Raw genomic sequence first — 20,690 nt, 5'->3', positions numbered from 1 at the left:
ATACAAATAACATCGCTCTTATCCATAATAACCTCATCTTATAGGTAGCCTCTCCGCACTGTATCAGAGCTGTTGGATAGAGTGCCGTTTTTGTTACCAAACCGTCAGTAGAGTTAACAATGACATGGAAATACATTTTAATTTGTATTTTTAATTTGATACATGGGGATTTAAAATGTATATTTATGTGCACTACATCATCACGCACCACCTTTTATCGCAAAAAGTCAGTTTGATCGAAACATCTCTATTGAAAAAATGTGCATATTGTGTTATGCAGATGTTTGAATATCCGTATGAATATCTGTCGCAAATTATTTGGAAACATAGCTAATGAAAATAAATATATTCAAAAATAGAAGGCTATCTGGAGCTTCAACTAGGACAATTCCAGCAAAGGATAAATCGGATATGCTGTGAACAACAGGCAAAACTCCGATATAAAGTATTTGTTCTCAAAGTTGTCAGGCTATCACGTGTCCTACTTATATCGGTACACTTGTAACAACCTAAGCATAACGAAACGTATATTTGATCAAATAAGCCCATACATTATTTTATCAATAAAACTCGGTGCTCTCTCATTGACCTCCATACAAAAACGAATCGCTTGATGAGCGGAAAGAAGACAAAAAACGTCGCCTGCTGGAGAAGACAGATTTTGTAGCCCAGCTATCCCTCGTTTCGCGGAACAAGAATTCGAGGGGCAAATTTTATGATTATTTTTTGTTGTTGGCCAGTTTGCCTACATTTCCCGAAACCCACTGCGACGGCAAAAACATCCGCCATATTGAAATCGCCAGAACGGGAACGCGCTGGCTGCATAGTCTGTATCCACAACACAGCATGTAAGTACATAAACAAAACACGTTTCGGTGATATTTAATTGTTTTTTTTCAGCTTCATAGCTAGACGACAACAGTAACGATAAAACGGGTGAATTAGCTAATGGTACATCTGAAGAATAGATCGTATATTAGTGCATCGTTGATTGGTGGTGAGGCTCCGTTGTAGCTACTGTAGCTAACCTTTAGTTAGCCGGATAACCTGTCTTTCTGTTGGGGGGGGTTTCTAGTGATAGTGCAGAATAATATACATAAAACAACATATATCTTGTTGCGCATAGGCATTATGCATAGATATGATTAGAAGTAAAAAGAAAATCAAAAGTTCAGGGCTATATAGTAGCTTTTTATCCAGGCGATTCTGTATGCGCACATCTGTAACGTTAGCAGCTATAATTCAACACAAAGACGAATGCTCTGCTAATGCTGTGCTAATGCTCTGCTAATGCTCTGCTAATGCTGTGCTAATGCTCTGCTAGCTCTGCTAATGCTCTGCTAATGCTGTGCTAGCAAGCTAATAATGTATTGTTCCACTGTCTGTGTCAAACAACTGGATATATAAAATACATGAATTTTTAAGACCGTTGCCTCCCAAAATAGATTAAAGTATTCATTGGTATGATTGTACTCCGGGTTGCTAGCTAATTTAATGTGCTTTTGGAGGCAAAAAAATAAATATATATATAGATATGAATCCTAGCTAACTGTCAAACCAGATGCTGTCGAAGGGAAATTCCATGGTAACAGAGTGATGCTGAGACTCAGATTTTTCTCTTTAAAAGGGTATGTCAAACTCAAACCAATGATGACACATTTAAGCCAACTTTAAGCCAAAGCCTAAGCACAACTCGATGTACATTGACCTCTTTTTAACAATTTCCACAGAAAATTTAACAAAAACACATTTCAAATTTGAAGAACAGTGCAGATCCAATGTTTGGTAACATAAATAATGACAGTTTGTGCTGTTGGTTCCATCATTCTGTTATCAAACTTTGCATCTGCAACGAAACAGTGATTTGACATCACTGCAATGTTTAAGTTATTTTTGTTTTCCAGTCCCCGGATGATCTAATTTTACCTATCTTATCTGGCTTCTCTGTTTCTCTTTTCTGCACATGAAATCAAAACATTTTGTTAAACGGTGCTGACCAACAGTAAGAGTCTGTAAGGGGGACGGGGATGAGAGAGACGGATGTGTTTTTGATCCATTTTAATGATGATAATGTTTTTTTTATTCCAGATTGGGACTATGACGCAGACAGTGCAGACGAACGGGGTGCAACCCCTCAGTAAGACCTGGGAACTCAGTCTGTATGAGTTACAGAGGACTCCACAGGTAGGGACCACATTTAATGTAACACCTCAGTCTGTATGAGCTACAGAGGATTCCACAGGTAGTTATGAACTTTAGTTTAAAGTTCATAATGTAGATTTGAGAGTTTGTCACAGATCAGGGTTCATATAGTGCATTCGGAAGGTATTCAAACCCCTTGACTTTTTCCGCATTTAGTTATTTTATAAAATGTATATATATTTTTTACGTCCCTCAATCTACACACAATACCCCATAATGACAAAGCAAAAACTGTTTTTTAGAAATTTTTGCTAAGTATTCAAAATAAAAAAGAGATACTATATTTACATCAGTATTCAAACCCTTTACTTTGAGACTCGAAATTGAGCTCGGGTGCATCCTGTTTCCATTGATCATCCTTGATGTTTCTACAACTTGGAGTCCACCTGTGGTAAGTTCAATTGATTGGGCATGATTTGGAAAAGGCACACATAAGGTCCCACAGTTGACAGTGCATGTCAGAGCAAAAACCAAGCTATGAGATTGAAGGAATTGTCCATAGTGCTCCGAGACAGGATTGTGTCTGGGGAAGGGTACCAAAAAAATGTCTGTAGCATTGAAGGTCCCCAAGAACACAGTGGCCACAGTGGCATCATTCTTAAATGGAAGAAGTTTGGAGCCACCAAGACTCTTCCTATAGCTGTCTACCCGGCCAAACAGAGCAATAGAAGGGCCGTTGTCAGGGAGGTGACCAAGAGTTCCACTGTGGAGATGGGAGAATCTTCCACAAGGACAACCATCTCTGCAGCACTCCACCATCCAGGCATTTATGGTAAAGCGGCCAGACGGAAGCCACTCTTCAGTAAAAGGCACATGACAGTCCACTTGGAGTTTGCCAAAAGGCACCTAAAGGACTCCGACCATGAGATACAAGATTCTCTGGTCTGATGAAACCAAGATTGAACTCTTTGCCCTGAATGTCATGCGTCACGTCTGTAGGAAACCTGGTGCCTTCCCTTCGGTGAAGCATGGTGGTGGGAGCAACATGCTGTGGGTGTGTTTTTCAGAGGCAGGGACTGGGAGACTAGTCAGGATCGAGGGAAAGATGAACAGAGCAATGTACAGAGAGATCCTTGATGAAAACCTGCTCCAAAGCGCTCAGGACCTCAGACTGGGGCGAAGGTTCGCCTTCCAACAGGTCTACGACCCTAAGCACACAGCCAAGACAACGCAGGAGTGGCTTCAGGACTAGTTTCTGAATGATTTTGAGTGGCCCAGTCAGGGCCCGGACCTGAACCCGATCAAACATCTCTGGAGAGACCTGAAAATATCGACGCTCCCCATCCAACCTGACAGAGCTTGAGTGGATCTGCAGAGAAGAATGGGAGAAACTCCCCGAATACAGGTGTACCACGCTTGTAGCGTCGTACCAAAGAAGACCGAGACTGTAATCACTGCGAAAGATGCTTCAACAAAGTACTCAGTAAAGGGTCTGAATACTTATGTAAATGTTATTTCAGTTTTTAAATCTTTAATACGTTTGCACAAAAAAATCTAATAACCTGTTTTTGTCTATGGGTTATTGTGTATAGAGTGATGCCGGGGGGGTACAATTTAATCAATTTTAGAATAATACAGTCTAATCAGGGGTAGGGCGGTAATACGGTCTAATCAGCGGTAGGGCTGTAATACGGTCTAATCAGCGGTAATACGGTCTAATCAGCGGTAGGGCGGTAATACGGTCTAATCAGCGGTAGGGCTGTAATACGGTCTAATCAGCGGTAGGGCGGTAATACGGTCTAATCAGCGGTAGGGCTGTAATACGGTCTAATCAGCGGTAGGGCGGTAATACGGTCTAATCAGCGGTAGGGCGGTAATACGGTCTAATCAGCGGTAGGGCGGTAATACGGTCTAATCAGCGGTAGGGCTGTAATACGGTCTAATCAGCGGTAATACGGTCTAATCAGCGTTGGGGCGGTAATACGGTCTAATCAGCGGTAGGGCTGTAATACGGTCTAATCAGCGGTAGGGCTGTAATACGGTCTAATCAGCGGTAATACGGTCTAATCTGCGGTAGGGCTGTAATACGGTGTAATCAGCGGTAGGGCGGTAATACGGTCTAATCAGCGGTAGGGCGGTAATACGGTCTAATCAGCGGTAGGGCTGTAATACGGTCTAATCAGCGGTAGGGCTGTAATACGGTCTAATCAGCGGTAGGGCTGTAATACGGTCTAATCAGCGGGAGGGCGGTAATATGGTCTAATCAGCGGTAGGGCGGTAATACGGTCTAATCAGCGGTAATACGGTCTAATCAGCGGTAATACGGTCTAATCGGCGGTAATACGGTCTAATCAGCGGTAGGGCGGTAATACGGTCTAATCAGCAGTAGGGCGGTAATACGGTCTAATCAGCGGTAGGGCTGTAATACGGTCTAATCAGCGGTTATACGGTCTAATCAGCAGTAGGGCGGTAATACGGTCTAATCAGCGGTAGGGCGGTAATACGGTCTAATCAGCAGTAGGGCGGTAATACGGTCTAATCAGCGGTAGGGCTGTAATACGGTCTAATCAGCGGTAATACGGTCTAATCGGCGGTAGGGCTGTAATACGGTGTAATCAGCGGTAGGGTGGTAATACGGTCTAATCAGCGGTAGGGCGGTAATACGGTCTAATCAGCGGTAGGGCGGTAATACGGTGTAATCAGCGGTAGGGCGGTAATACGGTCTAATCAGCGGTAGGGCTGTAATACGGTCTAATCAGCGGTAGGGCTGTAATACGGTCTAATCAGCGGTAGGGCTGTAATACGCTGTAATCAGCGGTAGGGCGGTAATACGGTCTAATCAGCGGTAGGGCGGTAATACGGTCTAATCAGCGGTAGGGCTGTAATACGGTCTAATCAGCGGTAGGGCTGGAGCCTATCTCGAGGCCAACTGAGACTGAGTCCCTTAGTTTGATCAGTTACCCTTATAGGAGGACATATAGAATATTTAACATGTAGGGTCATGGTCTGTTTGTTCCCTGTAGGAGGGTCATGGTCTGTTTGTTCCCTGTAGGAGGGTCGTGGTCTGTTTGTTCCCTGTAGGAGGGTCGTGGTCTCTTTGTTCCCTGTAGCAGGGTCGTGGTCTGTTTGTTCCCTGTAGGAGGGTCGTGGTCTGTTTGTTCCCTGTAGGAGGGTCATGGTCTTTTTGTCCCCTGTAGGAGGGTCGTGGTCTGTTTGTTCCCTGTAGCAGGGTCGTGGTCTGTTTGTTCCCTGTAGGAGGGTCGTGGTCTGTTTGTTCCCTGTAGCAGGGTCGTGGTCTCTTTGTCCCCTGTAGGAGGGTCGTGGTCTGTTTGTTCCCTGTAGCAGGGTCGTGGTCTCTTTGTCCCTTGTAGGAGGGTCGTGGTCTGTTTGTTCCCTGTAGGAGTGTCGTGGTCTGTTTGTCTCCTGTTGGAGGCCATCACAGATGGACTGGAGATAGCCGTGTCTCCCAGGAGTCTCCACAGTGAGCTGATGTGTCCCGTCTGTCGTGGTCTGTTTGTCCCTTGTAGGAGGCCATCACAGATGGGCTGGAGATAGCCGTGTCTCCCAGGAGCCTCCACAGTGAGCTGATGTGTCCCATCTGCCTGGACATGCTGAAGAACACCATGACAACCAAGGAATGTCTGCACCGATTCTGTGCCGACTGCATCATCACCGCCCTCCGATCAGGGTATGTACCCCTACCCTCACCTACCCTAAAGTAACCACACCTACCCTAAAGTAACCACACCTACCCATCATCACTGCCCTCCGATCAGGGTATGTACCCCTACCCTAACCTAAAGTAACCACACCCACCCTAAAGTAACCACACCCAGCCTGAAGTAACCACACCCACCCTAAAGTATCCATACCTACCCATCATCACCGCCCTCAGATCAGGGTATGTTATGATTATGTTGTGTAGTCTACCCCTCAACTCAACTGCCTTCCTTTGAGTATAAACCACCATGCTACTGTTGACACACCACCACCACCACATGCTACTGTTGACACACCACCACATGCTACTGTTGACACACCACCACATGCTACTGTTGACACAACACCACCACCACCACATGCTACTGTTGACACAACACCACCACCACCACATGCTACTGTTGACACAACACCACCACCACATGCTACTGTTGACACAACACCACCACATGCTACTGTTGACACACCACCACCACATGCTACTGTTGACACACCACCACCACCACATGCTACTGTTGACACAACACCACCACCACCACATGCTACTGTTGACACAACACCACCACCACCACCACATGCTACTGTTGACACAACACCACCACCACCACATGCTACTGTTGACAACAACACCACCACCACATGCTACTGTTGACACAACACCACCACATGCTACTGTTGACACACCACCACCACATGCTACTGTTGACACAACACCACCACCACATGCTACTGTTGACACAACACCACCACCACATGCTACTGTTGACACAACACCACCACCACATGCTACTGTTGACACAACACCAACCACCACATGCTACTGTTGACACAACACCACCACCACATGCTACTGTTGACACAACACCACCACCACATGCTACTGTTGACACAACACCACCACCACATGCTACTGTTGACACACCACCACCACCACATGCTACTGTTGACACAACACCACCACCCACATGCTACTGTTGACACAACACCACCACCACCACATGCTACTGTTGACACAACACCACCACCACCACATGCTTACTGTTGACACAACACCACCACCACATGCTACTGTTGACACAACACCACCACCACATGCTACAATGGTTGACACAACACCACCACCACATGCTACTGTTGACACAACACCACCACCACATGCTACTGTTGACACAACACCACCACCACATGCTACTGTTGACACAACACCACCACCACATGCTACTGTTGACACAACACCACCACCACATGCTACTGTTGACACAACACCACCACCACATGCTACTGTTGACACAACACCACCACACATGCTACTGTTGACACACACCACCACCCACATGCTACTGTTGACACAACACCACCACCACCACATGCTACTGTTGACACACACCACCACCACATGCTACTGTTGACACAACACCACCACATGCTACTGTTGACACAACACCACCACATGCTACTGTTGACACACCACCACCACATGCTACTGTTGACACACCACCACCACATGCTACTCTTGACACACCACCACCACCACCACATGCTACTGTGTGACACACCACCACCACATGCTACTGTTGACACACCACCACCACCTGCTACTGTTGACACACCACCACCACCACATGCTACTGTTGACACAACACCACCACATGCTACTGTTGACACAACACCACCACCACATGCTACTGTTGACACAACACACCACCACCACCACATGCTACTGTTGACACAACACCACCACCACCACATGCTACTGTTGACACAACACCACCACCACCACATGCTACTGTTGACACAACACCACCACCACCACCACATGCTACTGTTGACACAACACCACCAACACCACCACATGCTACTGTTGACACAGCACCACCACCAACACCACCACATGCTACTGTTGACACAACACCACCAACACCACCACATGCTACTGTTGACACAACACCACACCAACACCACCACATGCTACTGTTGACACAACACCACCACACCACATGCTACTGTTGACACACCACCACCACCACATGCTACTGTTGACACAACACCACCACCACCACCACATGCTACTGTTGACACAACACCACCACCACCACCACATGCTACTGTTGACACAACACCACCACCACCACCACCACATGCTACTGTTGACACAACACCACCACCACCACCACATGCTACTGTTGACACAACACCACCACCACCACATGCTTACTGTTGACACAACACCACCACCACCACATGCTACTGTTGACACAACACCACCACCACCACATGCTAATGTTGACACAACACCACCACCACATGCTAATGTTGACACAACACCACCACCACATGCTAATGTTGACACAACACCACCACCACATGCTACTGTTGACACAACACCACCACCACATGCTACTGTTGACACACCACCACCACATGCTACAGTTGACACAACACCACCACCACCACCACATGCTACTGTTGACACAACACCACCACCACCACCACCACATGCTACTGTTGACACACCACCACCACCACCACATGCTACTGTTGACACAACACCACCACCACCACATGCTACTGTTGACACAACACCACCACCACCACCACATGCTACTGTTGACACAACACCACCAACACACCACATGCTACTGTTGACACAACACCACCAACACCACCACATGCTACTGTTGACACAGCACCACCACCAACACCACCACATGCTACTGTTGACACAACACCACCAACACCACCACATGCTACTGTTGACACAACACCACCACCAACACCACCACATGCTACTGTTGACACAACACCACCACCACCACATGCTACTGTTGACACACCACCACCACCACATGCTACTGTTGACACAACACCACCACCACCACCACATGCTACTGTTGACACAACACCACCACCACCACCACATGCTACTGTTGACACAACACCACCACCACCACCACCACATGCTACTGTTGACACAACACCACCACCACCACCACATGCTACTGTTGACACAACACCACCACCACCACATGCTACTGTTGACACAACACCACCACCACCACATGCTAATGTTGACACAACACCACCACCCACATGCTAATGTTGACACAACACCACCACCACATGCTACTGTTGACACAACACCACCACCACATGCTACTGTTGACACACCACCACCACATGCTACTGTTGACACACCACCACCACATGCTACAGTTGACACAACACCACCACCACCACCACATGCTACTGTTGACACAACACCACCACCACATGCTACTGTTGACACAACCACCACCACCACCACCTGCTACTGTTGACACACCACCACCACCACATGCTACTGTTGACACACCACCACCACATGCTACTGTTGACACAACACCACCACCACACCACCACCACATGCTACTGTTGACCACCACCACCACCACCTGCTACTGTTGACACACCACCACCACCACATGCTACTGTTGACACAACACCACCACCACATGCTACTGTTGACACACCACCACCACCACCACCTGCTACTGTTGACACACCACCACCACCACATGCTACTGTTGACACACCACCACCACATGCTACTGTTGACACACCACCACCACATGCTACTGTTGACACAACACCACCACCACCACCACCACCACATGCTACTGTTGACACAACACCACCACCACATGCTACTGTTGACACACCACCACCACCACCACCTGCTACTGTTGACACACCACCACCACCCACATGCTACTGTTGACACACCACCACCACATGCTACTGTTGACACAACAACACCACCACCACCACCACCTGCTACTGTTGACACACCACCACCACCACCTGCTACTGTTGACACACCACCACCACCACATGCTACTGTTGACACAACACCACCACATGCTACTGTTGACACAACACCACCACATGCTACTGTTGACACAACACCACCACATGCTACTGTTGACACAACACCACCACATGCTACTGTTGACACACCACCACCACATGCTACTGTTGACACACCACCACCACCACCACATGCTACTGTTGACACACCACCACCACCACCACATGCTACTGTTGACACACCACCACCACCACCACATGCTACTGTTGACACACCACCACCACCACCACCACATGCTACTGTTGACAACAACACCACCACCACCACCACATGCTACTGTTGACACAACACCACCACCACCACCACATGCTACTGTTGACACAACACCACCACAACCACCACATGCTACTGTTGACACAACACCACCACCACATGCTACTGTTGACACAACACCCACCACCACATGCTACTGTTGACACAACACCACCACCACCACCACATGCTACTGTTGACACAACACCACCACCACATGCTACTGTTGACACACACCACCACCACCACACATGCTACTGGTGACACAACACCACCACATGCTACTGTTGACACAACACCACCAACACCACCACATGCTACTGTTGACACAACACCACCACCACATGCTACTGTTGAACACCACCACCACCACATGCTGACACATGCTACTGTTGACACAACACCACCACATGCTACTGTTGACACAACACCACCACATGCTACTGTTGACAACAACACCACCACAAGGCTATCTGTTGACACAACACCACCACATGCTTTACTGTTGACACAACACCACCACATGCTACTGTTGACACAGACACCACCACCACCACCACATGCTACTGTTTGACACAACACCACCACCACCACATGCTATCTGTTGACACAACACCACCACCACCACATGCATACTGTTGACACAACACCACCACCACATGCTACTGTTACACAACACCACCACCACATGCTACTGTTGACACAACACCCACCACCACCACCCACATGCTACTGTTGACACAACAACACCACCACCACATGCTGCTGTTGACACAACACCACCACCACATGCTACTGTTGACACAACACCACCACCACCACCACATGCTACTGTTGACACAACACCACCACCACCCCACACATGCTACTGGTTGACACAAACACCACCAACACCACCACATGCTACTGTTGACACAACACCACCGAACAACCACCACATGCTACTGGTGGACACAACAACCCACCAACACCACCACATGCCTTACTGTTGACACAACACCAACCACATGCTACTGTTGACAACAACACCACCACCCAACATGCGACTGTTTGACACAACACACCACCGACCACATTCTGCTGTTGACACAACACCACCACCCATCATATGCTAACTGTTGACACAACACCACCACCACCACCACATGCTACTGTTGACACAAACACCAACCACACCACCACATGCTACTAGTTGACACAACACCACCACACCACAAACATGCTACGGTTGACGAACAACACCACCAACACACCACATGCTACTAGTTGACACAACACCACCACAGGCTACTGTTGACACAAACACCACCACATGCTACTGTTGACACAACACCACCACCACATGCTAAGCGGTTGACACAACACCACCACCAACCACATGCTTACTGTTGACACAACACCACCACCACCACAGGCTACTAACTGTTGACACAAACACCACCACCACATGCTAACTTGTTGGAAACAACAACCACCACCCCACATGCTACTGTTGACACAAACACCACCACCACCACCACATGCTACTGTTGACACACCACCACCACCACCACATGCTACTGTTGACACACCACCACCACCACCACATGCTACTGTTGACACAACACCACCACCACCACCACATGCTACTGTTGACACAACACCACCACCACCACCACATGCTACTGTTGACACAACACCACCACCACCACCACATGCTACTGTTGACACAACCCACCACCACCACCACATGGCTACTGTTGACACAACACCACCACCACCACCACATGCTACTGTTGACACAACACCACCACCACCACATGCTACTGTTGACACAACACCACCACCACCACCACATGCTACTGTTGACACACCACCACCACCACCACATGCTACTGTTGACACAACCCCACCACCACCACCACATGCTACTGTTGACACAACCCCACCAACACCACCACATGCTACTGTTGACACAACACCACCACCACCACATGCTACTGTTGACACAACACCACCACCACCACCACATGCTACTGTTGACACAACACCACCACCACCACCACATGCTACTGTTGACACAACCACCACAACCACCACATGCTACTGTTGGACACAACACCACCACCACCACCACATGCTACTTACTGTGACACACCACCACCACCACCACATGCGACCTGTTGACACAACCCCACCACCACCACCACATGCTACTGTTGACACAAAGCCCCACCCCAACACCACCACATGCTACTGTTGACACAGACACCCCACCACCACATGCTACGTCGTTGATCACAACACCACCACCACCACCACATGCTACTGTTGACCACAAACACCACCACCACCACATGCTACTGTTGACACAACACCACCACCACCACATGCTACTGTTGACACAACACCACCACCACCACATGCTACTGTTGACACAACACCACCACCACATGCTACTGTTGACACAACACCACCACCACATGCTACTGTTGACACACCACCACCACCACCACCACATGCTACTGTTGACACACCACCACCACCACATGCTACTGTTGACACACCACCACCACCACCACATGCTACTGTTGACACAACACCACCACCACCACCACATGCTACTGTTGACACAACACCACCAACACCACCACATGCTACTGTTGACACAACACCACCACCACCACCACCACATGCTACTGTTGACACAACACCACCACCACCACATGCTACTGTTGACACAACACCACCACCACATGCTACTGTTGACACAACACCACCACCACATGCTACTGTTGACACAACACCACCACCACCACCACATGCTACTGTTGACACAACACCACCACCACCACCACATGCTACTGTTGACACAACACCACCACCACCACCACATGCTACTGTTGACACAACACCACCAACCACCACATGCTACTGTTGACACACCACCAACACCACCACATGCTACTGTTGACACAACACCACCACCACCACATGCTACTGTTGACACACCACCACCACCACCACCACATGCTACTGTTGACACAACACCACCACCACATGCTACTGTTGACACAACACCACCACCACCACCACATGCTACTGTTGACACAACACCACCACCACCACCACATGCTACTGTTGACACAACACCACCACATGCTACTGTTGACACAAAACCACCACATGCTACTGTTGACCCACCACCACCACATGCTACTGTTGACACACCACCACCACATGCTACTGTTGACACACCACCACCACATGCTACTGTTGACACAACACCACCACCACCACATGCTACTGTTGACACAACACCACCACCACCACCACATGCTACTGTTGACACAACACCACCACCACCACATGCTACTGTTGACACACACCACCACCACCACATGCTACTGTTGACACAACACCACCACCACCACATGCTACTGTTGACACAACACCACCACCACCACATGCTACTGTTGACACAACACCACCACCACCACCACATGCTACTGTTGACACAACACCACACCACCACATGCTACTGTTGACACAACACCACCACCACCACCACATGCTACTGTTGACACACCACCACCACCACACATGCTACTGTTGACACAACAACACCACCACCACCACATGCTACTGTTGACACAACACCACCACCACATGCTACTGTTGACACACCACCACCACCACACCACCACCACCTGCTACTGTTGACACACCACCACCACCACATGCTACTGTTGACACACCACCACCACATGCTACTGTTGACACACCACCACCACATGCTACTGTTGACACACCACCACCACATGCTACTGTTGACACAACACCACCACATGCTACTGTTGACACAACACCACCACATGCTACTGTTGACACAACACCACCACATGCTACTGTTGACACAACACCACCACATGCTACTGTTGACACAACACCACCACATGCTACTGTTGACACAACACCACCACCACATGCTACTGTTGACACAACACCACCACCACATGCTACTGTTGACACAACACACCACCACCACCACATGCTACTGTTGACACAACACCACCACCACCACCACATGCTACTGTTGACACAACACCACCACACCACCACATGCTACTGTTGACACAACACCACCACCACCACATGCTACTGTTGACACAACACCACCAACACCACCACATGCTACTGTTGACACAACACCACCACATGCTACTGTTGACACAACACCACCACCACATGCTACTGTTGACACAACACCACCACCACATGCTACTGTTGACACAACACCACCACCACATGCTACTGTTGACACAACACCACCACCACCACCACACATGCTACTGTTGACACAACACCACCACCACCACATGCTACTGTTGACACAACACCACCAACACCACCACATGCTACTGTTGACACAACACCACCACATGCTACTGTTGACACAACACCACCACATGCTACTGTTGACACAACACCACCACCACCACATGCTACTGTTGACACAACACCACCACCACCACCACATGCTACTGTTGACACAACACCACCACCACATGCTACTGTTGACACAACACCACCACCACCACATGCTACTGTTGACACAACACCACCACCACCACCACATGCTACTGTTGACACACACCACCACCACCACATGCTACTGTTGACACACCACCACCACCACCACATGCTACTGTTGACACAACACCACCACCACCACCACATGCTACTGTTGACACAACACCACCACCACCACCACATGCTACTGTTGACACAACACCACCACCACCACACCACATGCTACTGTTGACACAACACCACCACCACCACCACATGCTACTGTTGACACAACACCACCACCACCACCACATGCTACTGTTGACACACACACCACCACCACCACATGCTACTGTTGACACAACACCACCACCACCACCACATGCTACTGTTGACACACACCACCACCACCACATGCTACTGTTGACACAACCCCACCACCACACCACATGCTACTGTTGACACAACCCCACCACCACCACATGCTACTGTTGACACAACACCACCACCACCACATGCTACTGTTGACACAACACCACCACCACATGCTACTGTTGACACAACACCACACCACCACATGCTACTGTTGACACAACACCACCACCACCACATGCTACTGTTGACACAACACCACCACCACCACATGCTACTGTTGACACAACACCACCACCACATGCTACTGTTGACACACACCACCACCACATGCTACTGTTGACACACACCACCACCACCACCACATGCTACTGTTGACACACACCACCACCACATGCTACTGTTGACACAACACCACCACCACCACATGCTACTGTTGACACAACACCACCACCACCACCACATGCTACTGTTGACACAACACCACCACACCACCACATGCTACTGTTGACACAACACCACCACACCACACCACATGCTACTGTTGACACAAACCACCACCACCACATGCTACTGTTGACACAACACCACCACCACATGCTACTGTTGACACAACACCACCACCACCACATGCTACTGTTGACACAACAACACCACCACATGCTACTGTTGACACACACCACCACCACCACCACATGCTACTGTTGACACACACCACCACCACCACCACATGCTACTGTTGACACAACACCACCACACCACCACATGCTACTGTTGACACACACACCACCACCCCACCACATGCTACTGTGTGACACACCACCACACCACCACATGCTACTGTTGACACAACACCACCACCACCACATGCTACTGTTGACACAACCACCACCACCACCACATGCTACTGTTGACACAACACCACCACACCACATGCTACTGTTGACACAACACCACCACCACCACCACATGCTACTGTTGACACAACACCACCACATGCTACTGTTGACACAACACAACCACCACATGCTACTGTTGACACACCACCACCACCACATGCTACTGTTGACACAACCACCACCACATGCTACTGTTGACACAACACCACCACCACATGCTACTGTTGACACAACACCACACCACCACCACATGCTACTGTTGACACAACACCACACCACCACCACATGCTACTGTTGACACACACCACCACCACCACATGCTACTGTTGACACAACACCACCACCACCACATGCTACTGTTGACACAACACCACCACCACCACATGCTACTGTTGACACAACACCACCACCACCACATGCTACTGTTGACAACACCACCACCACCCACCACATGCTACTGTTGACACAACACACCACCACCACCACATGCTACTGTTGACACAACACCACCACCACCACCACATGCTACTGTTGACACAACACCACCACCACACCACATGCTACTGTTGACACAACACCACCACCACCACCACATGCTACTGTTGACACAACACCACCACCACCACATGCTACTACTGTTGACACAACACCACCACCGCATGCACACACCACCACCACCTGCTACTGTTGACACACACCACCACCACCACATGCTACTGTTGACACAACCACCACCACATGCTACTGTTGACACACACCACCACCACACATGCTACTGTTGACACACACCACCCACATGCTACTGTTGACACAACACACCACCACATGCTACTGTTGACACAACACCACCACATGCTACTGTTGACAACCACACCACCACATGCTACTGTTGACACAACACCACCACATGCTACTGTTGACACAACACCACCACATGCTACTGTTGACACACACACCACCACATGCTACTGTTGACACAACCACCACCACATGCTACTGTTGACACACCACCACCACCACCACATGCTACTGTTGACACACACCACCACCACCACATGCTACTGTTGACACACCACCACCACACCACATGCTACTGTTGACACCCACCACCACCACCACATGCTACTGTTGACACACCACCACCACATGCTACTGTTGACACACCACCACCACATGCTACTGTTGACACACCACCACCACATGCTACTGTTGACACAACACCACCACCACATGCTACTGTTGACACACCACCACCACCACATGCTACTGTTGACACAACACCACCACCACCACATGCTACTGTTGACACAACACCACCACCACCACCACATGCTACTGTTGACACAACACCACCACCACCACCACATGCTACTGTTGACACACCACACCACCACATGCTACTGTTGACACACCACCACACCACACCACCACATGCTACTGTTGACACACCCACCACCACCACATGCTACTGTTGACACAACACCACCACCACCACCACATGCTACTGTTGACACAACACCAACCACCACCACCACCACATGCTACTGTTGACACAACAACACCACCACCACCACATGCTACTGTTGACACAACACCACCACCACCACCACATGCTACTGTTGACACAACACCACCACCACCACCACATGCTACTGTTGACACACACCACCACCACCACCACCACATGCTACTGTTGACACAACACCACCACCACCACCACATGCTACTGTTGACACAAACCACCACCACCACATGCTACTGTTGACACACCACCACACACCACCACCACCTGCTACTGTTGACACCACCACCACCACCACATGCTACTGTTGACACACACCACCACCACATGCTACTGTTGACACAACACCACCACATGCTACTGTTGACACACCACCACCACATGCTACTGTTGACACAACACCACCACATGCTACTGTTGACACAACACCACCACACCTGCTACTGTTGACACAACAACCACACCCCACATGCTACTGTTGACACACCACCACCCACATGCTACTGTTGACCACCAACACCACCACATGCTACTGTTGACACAACACCACCACCACATGCTACTGTTGACACACACACCACCACCCCCACCACCACATGCTACTGTTGACACACCACCACCACCACATGCTACTGTTGACAACAACCACCACCACATGCTACTGTTGACACAACCCACCACCACCACATGCTACTGTTGACACACACCACCACCACATGCTACTACTGTTGACCCCACACCACCATGCTACTGTTGACACAACACCACCACCACCACATGCTACTGTTGACACAACACCACCACCACATGCTACTGTTGACACAACACCACCACATGCTACTGTTGACACACCACCACCACCACATGCTACTGTTGACACACCCACCACATGCTACTGTTGACACAACACCACCACCACATGCTACTGTTGACACCACACCACCACATGCTACTGTTGACACAACACCACCACATGCTACTGTTGACACAACACCACCACATGCTACTGTTGACACAACACCACCACATGCTACTGTTGACACAACACCACCACATGCTACTGTTGACACACCAACACCACCACATGCTACTGTTGACACACCACCACCACATGCTACTGTTGACACAACCCCACCACATGCTACTGTTGACACACAACACCACCACCACCACCACATGCTACTGTTGACACACACACCACCACCACATGCTACTGTTGACACAACACCACCACCACATGCTACTGTTGACACAACACACCACCACCACCACCACTCTACTGTTGACACAACACCACCACCACCACCACCACATGCTACTGTTGACACAACACACCACCACCACCACATGCTACTGTTGACACACCACCACCACCACCACATGCTACTGTTGACACACCACCACCACCACCACCACCATGCTACTGTTGACACACACCACCACCACCACATGCTACTGTTGACACACCACCACCACATGCTACTGTTGACACACACCACCACATGCTACTGTTGACACACACAACCACCACCCCACATGCTACTGTTGACACAAACACCACCACATGCTACTGTTGACACACCACCACCACATGCTACTGTTGACACAACCCCACCACCACATGCTACTGTTGACACACACCACCACCACATGCTACTGTTGACACAACACCACCAACATGCTACTGTTGACACAACACCACCACCACATGCTACTGTTGACACAACACCACCACCACCACCACATGCTACTGTTGACACAACACCACCACCACCACATGCTACTGTTGACACACACCACCACCACATGCTACTGTTGACACAACACCACCACCACCACATGCTACTGTTGACACACACCCCACCCACCACACATGCTACTGTTGACACAACACCACACACACCACATGCTACTGTTGACACAACACCACACCACACCACCACATGCTACTGTTGACACAACACCACCACCACATGCTACTGTTGACACAACACCACCACATGCTACTGTTGACACAACACCACCACCACACATGCTACTGTTGACACACCACCAAACCACATGCTACTGTTGACACAACCACCACCACATGCTACTGTTGACACACACCACCACATGCTACTGTTGACACAACACCACCACATGCTACTGTTGACACAACACCACCACATGCTACTGTTGACACACCACCACCACATGCTACTGTTGACACAACACCACCACATGCTACTGTTGACACAACACCACCACATGCTACTGTTGACACAACCACCACCACATGCTACTGTTGACACAACACCACCACCACATGCTACTGTTGACACAACACCACCACATGCTACTGTTGACACAACACCACCACATGCTACTGTTGACACAACACCACCACATGCTACTGTTGACACAACACCACCACATGCTACTGTTGACACAACACCACCACATGCTACTGTTGACACAACACCACCACATGCTACTGTTGACACAACACCACCACCACCACATGCTACTGTTGACACACCACCACCACCACATGCTACTACTGTGACACAACCACCACCACCACCACATGCTACTGTTGACACACCACCACCACATGCTACTGTTGACACAACACCACCACCACCACATGCTACTGTTGACACACACCACCACCACATGCTACTGTTGACACAACCACCACCCACCACATGCTACTGTTGACACACACCCACCACATGCTACTGTTGACACCACCACCACCACATGCTACTGTTGACACACACCACCACCACCACCCACCACCCCCACATGCTACTGTTGACACAACACCACCACCACCACATGCTACTGTTGACACAACACCACCACCACCACCACATGCTACTGTTGACCAACACCACCACCACCACCACATGCTACTGTTGACACAACACCACACCACCACCACCACATGCTACTGTTGACACACAACACCACCACCACATGCTACTGTTGACACACCACCACCACCACATGCTACTGTTGACACACACACCCACCACCACCACCTGCTACTGTTGACACACACCACCACCACATGCTACTGTTGACACAACACCACCACCACCACATGCTACTGTTGACACACCACCACCACCACATGCTACTGTTGACACAACACCACCACATGCTACTGTTGACACAACCACCACCACATGCTACTGTTGACACACCACCACCACATGCTACTGTTGACACAAACCACCACCACCACATGCTACTGTTGACACACCACCACCACCACATGCTACTGTTGACACAACACCACCACCACCACATGCTACTGTTGACACACCACCACCAC

The 20,690-nt window shown here is 49.6% G+C and overlaps 1 protein-coding gene across 2 annotated transcripts in view; it reads left to right on the top strand.

Annotated features, from left to right (window-relative positions):
• The first annotated feature begins 624 nt into the window (after positions 1-624).
• rnf2 (ring finger protein 2) overlaps positions 625-20,690 on the top strand; it is a 40,645-nt gene continuing 20,579 nt past the window's right edge. The window contains exons 1-3 of one of the 2 annotated variants that reach the window (XM_031806947.1): positions 625-848; positions 2,089-2,184; positions 5,670-5,830. In XM_031806947.1, coding sequence (XP_031662807.1) covers positions 2,098-2,184; positions 5,670-5,830 — 248 coding nt within the window. In that variant the 5' untranslated portion in view covers positions 625-848; positions 2,089-2,097. The remainder of the gene's footprint in view (positions 849-2,088; positions 2,185-5,669; positions 5,831-20,690) is intronic. The other variant, XM_031806948.1, reaches the window with a different exon arrangement.

This window comes from Oncorhynchus kisutch, linkage group LG27, assembly GCF_002021735.2.
Source record: "Oncorhynchus kisutch isolate 150728-3 linkage group LG27, Okis_V2, whole genome shotgun sequence".
Lineage (NCBI taxonomy): Eukaryota > Metazoa > Chordata > Actinopteri > Salmoniformes > Salmonidae > Oncorhynchus > Oncorhynchus kisutch.
This window is presented reverse-complemented; position numbering and strand designations above follow the sequence as displayed.